The 10,134-nt window shown below is 42.5% G+C and overlaps 1 protein-coding gene across 1 annotated transcript; it reads left to right on the top strand.

Moving 5' to 3' along the window:
* Positions 1-1,186: 1,186 nt before the first annotated feature.
* PTGS2 (prostaglandin-endoperoxide synthase 2) lies at positions 1,187-6,759 on the top strand (the record flags this gene model as incomplete). The annotated part of the gene is made up of 10 exons (XM_082312082.1): positions 1,187-1,253; positions 1,706-1,822; positions 1,930-2,073; positions 2,540-2,683; positions 3,067-3,248; positions 4,062-4,145; positions 4,329-4,575; positions 5,600-5,886; positions 6,052-6,199; positions 6,353-6,759. Exons 1-10 carry the CDS (start codon positions 1,202-1,204, stop codon positions 6,757-6,759), a joined length of 1,812 nt encoding a protein of 603 aa, XP_082168208.1. The 5' UTR covers positions 1,187-1,201.
* Between the last annotated feature and the right edge of the window lie 3,375 nt (positions 6,760-10,134).

Genomic DNA, 10,134 nt, shown 5'->3' with positions numbered 1-10,134 from the left:
GGGGAAAAGTCACTGGTCATTCAAAATAAGATGCCTAGTAATGGGATTTGATCTCATCAGAAACACGAGTACATAGAAATAAAATGAAATACACTCAGTATTCATTTCTCCCCTCTGTGCGCATTCATTTGCAACACAAGTTCTTTGCAGCGAGCCCCCTTTCACGCATATGGAGAAAAAAGTCCTCCAGTTTAATGAACATATTAAAATTACCTCATTAGCAGTCTAAAACCCATGCTCCCAAGAGCGCTCAATGCTGTCGGACAGAGAGGAGGACCCAAACGTCAGTAGGATACTAATGGTATCGTGCCTGGTGCCCATTTAATTTCTTCTGCTGGGCGAGTTTTCATTGAACTTTTTCAGTCAAAAAAGTGCGTTTTCACCCGCTGGCGCGGGGCGACGCCGGCAGCAGAGCCCCACGGCGGGCAGGTGCAGGAACGAGCTGCATTTTGAAAACATCACTTGGAAAGGGGGCAGTTTTGGGGGTAAAAAAACGGGGGGGGGGGGGGGGCGGGATTAATTTCGGCCCCTTTTCGGACGCCACGCACCCGTGTCGTTCGGCACAAAGCGAGCCGCCGCCAAGCGCCGTGCGGCCCGGGGCGGCCGGGGGAGGCTCCCTGCCGCCCTGCCCTGAGGAGACGCCAGCGACACCGAGGGGGACCGAACGAGTCCAGACGCTCGGGAGCCGCCTCCGCGAAAGCGCCTCCTCCCCGAGGCCACCGGTGACTCAAAAGGGACTGGGGGTCCCAGCAGCCCCCCCAGGCGGGTGCTTCCCTCAGAGCCCGCCCCCCAGGGCTCCCGGCGGGAAGAACCGCGAGCAGCCAGCGAGCCCCAGCCCGCCGCGGCGGAGGCTTGGCGGAGGCTTGGCTGAGGTACGATGGCAGCACCGCCGCACGTCCACCGCCACCTCAGCACCCCCGCCGCAGCGTGACGGCGCCCGGGGGCGGGCAGCCCCGGCCCGGGGCAGGTGGGAGCGGGCAGCAACGACGGCGGCGGCGGCGGCGGCGGCGGGGCGGGGCGGGGCGGCGCGCAGCGGCGCGAAATCCCCCATTTCGTGATAGCTTCCGGCGGGGGGGCGGAGAGGGGGTGACTCATTCGCGGCGGCAGGGATAAATAGGCGGGCGCCTACCTGGAAGCCGTACTGGGTTCTCGGCGCCGAGCACCCGCAGAGCCTGAGCCACCGCGAGAGCCCCGCCGAGACATGATCCTGCCCTGCGCCCTGGTGGCTGCTCTCCTGGCTGCCGGCCACGCAGGTGAGTCCGTCCGCGTCCCCCTCCCCCCTGACGGGGGCAGGAGCGGGTCCGGCCGCGGGTGACTCATGATTCAAACCATGACTGGGTTTTTCTTTTTTCTTTTCAGTTGCAGATGTAATGATTCGGGTTTTTTAATGTTATGTATTCTTTTGTGATTTCTTGAATACTTGATGTATGGTAGAAAGGATGTCAGGCCTCCATTGGCCTATGTGAGACAATCCAGCCCTTCTGAGGGGGTTTATTGCTGTCACGAAACAGACAACTACGTATGCTTTTGTTAATAACGATTACCTGTAGTAGCCTAAAGTAAATGGATGCTCATTCTCTTGTCTTCCTGATAAGCATTAAACTTCAGCGCATCGTCTACCTGCATCTGAAAAATTAGCTCAGTGAGATGAGAATACCAGTGTAGCCATATAAGACGCTAATCAGAGCATTTGCTTTCATTCCAGCCAACCCTTGCTGCTCAAACCCGTGTCAGAACAGAGGAGTATGCATGACAAGAGGATTTGATCAGTATGAATGTGACTGTACGAGGACAGGCTATTATGGGGAAAACTGTACGACACGTATGTATCCTAAATCTCTTTTCATGGAAATGAAACTTGACAATTCAGATTCTGGATTGCAGATTATTCTCAATAGCTAACTTAAAATAATCCATTGATGCTCACAGCGGAATTCTTCACGTGGCTGAGGCTAACATTGAAACCTTCACCAAATAGTGTCCACTACATCCTCACCCACTTCAAAGGAGCCTGGAATATCATCAACAACATTCCCTTTTTACGAGATGCTATTATGAGATATGTATTAACATGTAAGTATGAGTTCTCTTCCGGTTCTCTTAACTGGTAGAAGTTACTTGTAGGACTCAAGAATATTGTATTTGTACTTGATTGGTCAATATATAAAGTTAGCAAGCTAAAGTGCACTAAGGTAAAAACACTCTAATCAAAATCTAAGATTTTTGGCATGATTGCAGACTTGTATGAAACATGCTTTGAAATGGAATGAATTTTGCTCTAATCTCTAATAGAATCCAGGATTTTGCTAGCATAAACTTTGCACCAAATTGCTCATGTTAATAGTTGGATCCAGCTGATAATCCAGGACCCAGTCCTGTTATTCAGTAACTGTAATCCCATTTAATATCAGTAACAGATATGTGTGGAATTTGTTAATGCAACTGCTGCCAAAATATATGGAAAAGATCTGGCCTTGTGACTTACTTTGAGACTAAAATGTACAGTCTAAAAAAAAAAATATACCTTTTTCTCTTCCAGCAAGATCACACTTGATTGACAGCCCACCAACGTACAATAGTGAATATAGTTACAAAAGCTGGGAAGCTTATTCCAATCTTTCCTATTACACAAGAAGCCTTCCACCAGTAGGACTTGACTGCCCAACACCAATGGGTGTTAAAGGTATGGAATAAACCATAATGTTCACTTTCTAGGAATTTCTGCTTATCTCATCCTCTTAGAATTTACCATGAGACTTCCTTGTCTATAACCTTTTTTCAGTGTAGTTCACTTTAAGAATAGCTGTGCTGTGAATACACTGTGTAAAGACCTAAAAGATAACCGTTCTTGTTCTCATTATTGAGTTACATGCTAAAACCAGGTAATTCAGAAGTTTCTAACAAAATCAAGAAAGTGAGCCTAGAAAAGCAGATAACTTCCATTATTTGTGTGCTGCTATCCTTCAATAATACGTTGGAAGTCTTAATTTTGTTCCTACCAACAAAAAGTCTTAAGTATTGCATAAACAGTTGTCATGAATATCTCACTATTTCTTTCTCTTTCAGGTAAGAAAGAGCTCCCAGATTCAAAGCTGATTGTGGAGAAGTTTTTGCTAAGGAAAAAATTTATTCCTGACCCACAAGGCACAAATGTGATGTTCACATTCTTTGCCCAACACTTCACTCATCAATTCTTTAAGACAGACCAGAAGAAAGGACCTGGCTTCACTAAAGCTTTCGGCCATGGGGTACGATCATAGCTCTGTAACTCTAACACAGCACTTAGTTTTTAGGAGCTACCAGGCAGCTAGAATGGTATCTTACAGGTTGTCATGGTACACAAACACTGGTGCATGTACTGTGCAACACTGTCTGCCACAAACCGATGGGCTCACCTCTTCTGTAACTTCTCCTTAGGTGAAATTCCAGCACTCGATAGCATCGCTTCCTGGTCAGAACTGCTTATGCAAAGCATGTGGTTCTGTTTAAAATTGTACAGTGATCTGTATGACTCTTTTATTCTTCCCAAGACTAAAGCATGTTAGATAGTTCTGGATACTTGCTGGCTCTGGACTCTCTCTGTTGATTGTAAAGAGCTGTGTCTAGCACTGTAAAGTGTCTAGCACGCTTCTGATTGAAGAGACTTAGTTTAAAGAGAACTTCAAAAGCAGACTTGGATTTAGGATCTTTATCTACAAAACAGGCAGCCTCTGGACAGAGTTCTTATAAAATATGAGTGTAGTGTGTATGTCTAAAACAGAAAGCTATATAATATGTGTGTGTATATACAAAGAGCTGTTTGCATAGTAGAAAGCTGCTGACACTTTAAACAGAGTCCTCTTAAATTGCTAGTCAATTTAAAAACTTGCTCTTGTGCAGAGATGGTTCCAGTTGCCAGGAAATAATTTGGCTTCATCTTAAAATATCAGTGCATGATACTTATAAGGTAACAATAATATAAAGTAAACATCTAAGGGGTGAGCTCCTATTGGAGTGGGACATATCCTAAAATAGCAAAAAATGTGGCTTGGCTTCATGTTCCAAATGCTTTTATTTTATAGGTTGACTTGAACCATATTTATGGAGAGACTCTGGAGAGACAACTTAAACTGAGGCTTCTAAAAGATGGAAAGCTAAAATACCAGGTATGTCTTACCTCAAAATTCCTGCCTTCTTATTGGATGACATACATTTCCTAAAACTAGTACTCTGCATGATGTAGCTGATCTAAAGTGTAAGCCTAAAGTCAGTACTAACAGAATCAACACAGCTGAACTCAAAGCATCGTAGCTTACGACTCTCTCATTCTTTGTCCCTCCCCCTGGCAGATGATTGATGGAGAAATGTATCCACCAACGGTAAAGGACACTCAGGCAGAGATGATCTACCCTCCTCATGTACCTGAACACTTGCAGTTTTCTGTCGGGCAGGAGGTGTTTGGTTTGGTCCCAGGCTTGATGATGTATGCTACAATATGGCTGAGGGAACACAACCGGGTCTGTGACATCCTGAAACAGGAGCATCCAGAGTGGGATGATGAGCAGCTGTTCCAAACTACTAGACTCATATTGATAGGCGAGTGTCACTTTTACTACATGCAACTCTAACCTTCTCTTGAGCATGACACTTCTACTCATTACACCTACTCCAGCTGCAGTAGATAGTAAGATAAAAAGCTATTACTTAAATAGCTGTGTGAGGGCATACATCTGAGCCTTCATGACCTGTCACTGCGATTGTATTAAGATACAGCTTCCTCCCAGCTATGTTAAAGACAGAACTGAAGAAAACTGAGCTAAGTGATACTTAATTCCCTTATCTAAGGGAAACAGAACTGAAAGCAATTAAAAGGCAGGAAGCTAAGGTTCATTTCTCAGAGAGAAAGCATGTGAGGCTAGATGACCTCAGACTCTCAGATTTTGTGGGGGGGTTTGTGGGTTTTTTTTCCCCTGGGGTTGGGTCAGTTCAGGTATGCTTTAAAAGAAAGGCTGTGATTAAGTCTAAAGTTCAGGAAGTTATGTAAAATGTAATTCTGCATACTTCTGTCTAGTTATCTGTTCAGTGGTATTTTATGTAAATGGTGATGTACACTAAGCTTGAAAAGACCTTGCTCAAACTGTGACTGAAACAGTAAACCAAGACAATTTTAAGCAGCTCAGAAGCAGAGAGTTGCTTTCAGATACCAACTTTCTTCATTATCTCCTACCTCTATCCTAAAGAGTATTGTATAACTGAACACAGTGTAGATACTGATGTGTGATGTTCTGTGGAACATACAAGGAAGGGTATCTTGGGGGTGGGGGGGAAGTAGGCTATAGAAAACACTTCTCTACCACAGCCAAAAACTCTTGGGATCTTCAGTACTGTTCTACCCCTTACTCTTAGTCACATGTTTTATGTGAATCATTTTCTGTAAAAGATAACAAAATATTGAAGCATTTGTTATCCTGATCACTGTAGTTTGTGTGGCACTTCTTTTTTTTTTTCTTTTTTTTTTTTAAGCAGTTCAGAAATGGCATTTTCTCTCAGAGCAGGGTAACCACCTTAGGTTTCTTGGGGAACCAGTACCAATATTCTCTTATGTTTTGTTGATCAACAGGAGAAACAATCAAGATTGTTATTGAGGACTACGTGCAACACTTGAGTGGCTACCACTTCAAACTCAAGTTCGATCCTGAACTGCTGTTCAACCAGCGATTTCAATACCAGAACCGAATTGCAGCTGAATTCAATACTCTCTACCACTGGCACCCACTTCTGCCTGACACTTTCCAGATACATGACCAGGAGTACACTTTCCAGCAGTTCCTCTACAACAACTCTATAATGCTAGAACATGGCCTTTCCCATATGGTGAAATCTTTCTCCAAACAAAGTGCTGGTAGGGTAGGTACTTTCTTAAGTTGCTAGTGAACCAACAGAGAAATAACCTGGGGGTGGGGCAAGGGGGTAGAATAAAGCGCTATCCAAAACTAATAATGTACTATAAAGGCACAACTTCCTGATGACTCTTATCAGGAGATCTTACTATTTTTCATCTTTGTTAAATAGGTTGCTGGTGGGAAGAATGTTCCTGCTGCGGTACAGAAAGTAGCAAAAGCTTCAATTGACCAGAGCAGACAAATGCGATACCAGTCCTTGAATGAGTACAGGAAACGCTTCATGTTGAAACCATTCAAATCATTCGAAGAACTTACAGGTAACAGTTTCATCCTTTCTAACAAACAAGGGCCCTTTTCTTAAAATGGCTAATGGAGTCCTGCAATGCTATTACTGGACTTGAACAAGGTAGTGTTGCAATGGAAAATAGGATTTTTTTTCACTTACAGTTTTTACTTATCAATAATTACAGGAGAAAAAGAAATGGCAGCTGAACTCGAAGAGCTTTACGGAGACATTGATGCTATGGAGCTCTACCCAGGCCTTCTTGTAGAAAAGCCACGACCAGGTGCCATCTTTGGTGAAACAATGGTGGAGATTGGAGCACCATTCTCTCTGAAAGGACTGATGGGAAATGCTATCTGCTCCCCTGAGTACTGGAAGCCTAGCACCTTTGGTGGAAAAGTGGGCTTTGAAATAATCAATACTGCCTCCTTACAGAAGCTCGTCTGCAACAATGTGAAAGGCTGCCCTTTCACTGCTTTCCACATCTTAAATCCTGAACCCACAGAGGCAACTATTAATGTTAGTACCTCAAAAACAGCAATGGAAGATATCAACCCCACACTACTACTGAAAGAGCGGTCTGCTGAGTTGTAAAAATCCATCTATTTATTTAAATAATTTATTCTATTTATGGGTTAAAGTGTTTAAAAACAAAAAACCTTGAGCATCTTCATTGTGGGAGTTGCCCTAGATTCCTTACTTGGGTAAGGCTTCCATTTACAAAAGGGATTTTCTGTGTTTGAGCTCTACAGTGGTGAATCCCTTGTTTAAAGTCTTCTGTAACAGAACTATGTATTCCAAAGTGGACAAAGGTTCCAACTTTTTTTAATGTTGTTTTAATACTTGACAAAGGGTGTTGCTGGTTTTTTGTGTTTTCACTTGATAGGTCACATAACACTACAAAAGCAAGTTATTGCCTCAGCAACTTCCTAAACTTGAAAACAGGCCATTGAACTAAAAGTACAAGAAAAATTTGACTTAATGAAAACTGCTGGAAAAGATTATGAATTCAGTATGAGCACTCCAAGATTAACAAAAAATGCATATACTTGAGACTCATTTATGTAAAGTCAGAAAAATGCATTGCATTTATTGTTGATACTACCTCTCCCTCATTGCAAATAAGGCACTTTGTATAGTAACTTACATGTTTGTTTTTATGTGTAAATCTACTTTTATGTGGCATTATACTTTTTATAATTTAATTATTTAAAGAAAATAGAACTTCTCTTGGGTCCTACTTGGTTTTTTGAAGCATATGTCACAAGTATTATTTATGTAAGAGGACGATAATAAGGTACTGAGCTTAGGAATAACTGACTCTCAGGCTGCAATACAAGGCTGGTTGTATTTTGATACAGATGTTTTATTGTGCAAGTTTGGGGAGGTCTTAAACTTTAGTTCAAAGTATTGGTATTATTTTCATAGCTGTAGTTCTCTGATCTACTTGATAATATAATTTTAATCTGTCACTTTAAGGACAAATGGACAGTATAGCTTTAGTTAAGGATATGACTGTAGTATAGCTCTGTGTACTCAAAACATGGAGATTATTGGGGGAATAGTGAAAACTGAGCAACGGTGTAACATACACAGCAGAGAAATGAATACAGAATAGGTCTAGCAAAACTTTAAGGCACTAAGACTTGAAGGTAGCTTATGTCTATGTACACAAGCCATACTTGTGACTTGTAGTTCTATTTATTGGGGGGAGGAGGGATAATGTTTTGTTTATAAGTTATAAACAGAGGCATTTTAACTTAAGTGGCTTAAGCTTAAATAAAACTGGCTAGCTAGCACAAAATCTCCTAGATATTATTTGTCCTGATCCAGCACTGAAATAACTAGTCTCATCTGGGCACATAAAAGTTACACAGGATCTTGTACCAGCACTTCAGACTTTGTATATAAGGGTATCTTTTTTTAATTTCTAGAGAGGAAGTGTAGAAGATGATCTTCCCATAAAAACAGCTGGGGAACTATAGGTAAAAAGAAAAAGTCACTTCAGACTGGAATAGAGCAGCAACCTGGTATACTGTGCCCCTACCTAAAATTCCTTGACTACTTGTGGAAAAGGACTTGAGTTTTATATTTCATCTGAATCTCTCAAACATTTCTAGAGGCTCGTGCATTATAATGGCTATGGAGTAGTATAGTTTGTGACTTCTGTTTCTGTTGATTTGTTTAGAGACACCGATTGATTACCTTATGCTGTGTAAGTTTGTAATTGCTAGCGTGAATAGCTGAATCAAGATCACCTATAGCGATCAATACCGGTGACTGATTTGAGGTGGTCTTTGGTATGAATGCTTTGGGGGAAAGAAGGGCATTTGTTTTCCTTTTTCTATTTGAAGCATGAAGCAGGGAAAAAACTTACTAACCTTGTATTAAAAGGTGATCAGTACTGTATATGCTAATAAGTGAAATCTGCTTGGACACTTGTTAAACATGTAATTGTCATTTGCATCCATCTTTGGAACAGTCGTCTTCAGAGCACCCTTCTGCCATTAACAAGGAAAAGTGTTTGACTCTAAGCCAAAGCCTGGACCCATCTAGTTATTGTGGGGTAGGTAAAGAGAAATTCCTGAGACCATGTAATTTGAGTTAAGCTATAAGCTGCTTCAGAAAGGGATCATGTTCAGTCTGCATTTTGTACTCCGCAGCCACATTTCAACAGTTACTTATCTGTGACCCAACCTGCTGGGTTTGGCTGGGTTCAAGTTGCTTGTGATATGTGTGTATGTTTGAGATTATTTATTTAAAATTCTGTGAATTGTTCTTCATTTTATTTTTGTAGGACAAGAATGTTTTTAAAATGCAGTTGTTTAAATTGAAAACATTACCTGTCTGGGCTCATTTGCTTGTCATTCTTTCAGCAATATCTAGTATGAAACAACTCTTACTTGCCACTCAAGATTAAATGGAGAATTCCAGGAAATTACTAGCACTATTAAATTCTCTCATATCTCAAGACCAATAAGGTTATTTTTTTCCCTTTGCTTACCAGTGAAAAGGGATTTCACTAGCATCCCTAGAGAAGCCAGCTGCTCATCCCCATAGTAAAGATGCCAGCAATGCTCCCTCTTGAGTACCCAAGTGCTTTAGAAGGAAAGTACAATATTGGAACTGCACAACACCAAGTTGGTGTAACCAACCTCTCTTAACCACTATTAAGCGCTAAGACTTTCCCAAGTAAGAACAGTCCATAGGTGTTTCCCTTCAAGCTTAGGGGAAGCTGCTTTGGGATACAAGCAACCACTGGACAAGGCCTTTGCACTTGAGCATGTTTTCAGCAGTGGTAGCTTGTCTCTGTAGTCAGACAGCAAACTCTGAATCTGTGACAGCTGCTTCTGCACTGATTGCCTTCCCTCTGCACAAGGGTTCTGCTTTGTTATCTTTGCAAAGTTAGTCAGTAACTGTGATAAGGAGTGAATCAAGCTGGAAAAGATGGGTAGTGGGGCTAGGACAAGAGCAGTGGCGTGCTTAGTAAAAACAGAGGCAGGAATTGCATGAGTTGGTGCAATGTGTTCCACTCCTACAGAGAGTACCTCTGAGGCCACCCAGTCTCTTCCCTATGTTTTCATGTCTGATAAGAAATGAGGGGAAGCTTTGAAGGAGACAACACAGGGGATCATGTGCCTTGTACTGCCTCAGTCAATTCCTACCACCTCCACCCAGCTGCTGACCAAATGTCACCTCCAGCACCCTTCTGTGCTCAGCCCTCGACTATCACCCCACTGTTGACTGTCTCCAATACTCCCCCATCATTGGGGAACACCCAACATTGGTGCCCTGTCCTCTCACAGCCTCTTCCTAGTCATCAACCCTATAGTCACAGTCCTTCACCCAGAGCCACCTTCCTTCCAACCACCCAAAATCCTCTTTGGTCCAAAGCTCATCCCAGTGACCCGCAGCTCTATATTCTTAACAACCCTGCAGCCCTGGGAATATGACAGTCCTCCTGCCTCT

This window comes from Platalea leucorodia (assembly GCF_965183815.1).
Source record: "Platalea leucorodia genome assembly, chromosome: 5".
In the NCBI taxonomy this organism is placed as follows: domain Eukaryota; kingdom Metazoa; phylum Chordata; class Aves; order Pelecaniformes; family Threskiornithidae; genus Platalea; species Platalea leucorodia.
This window is presented reverse-complemented; position numbering and strand designations above follow the sequence as displayed.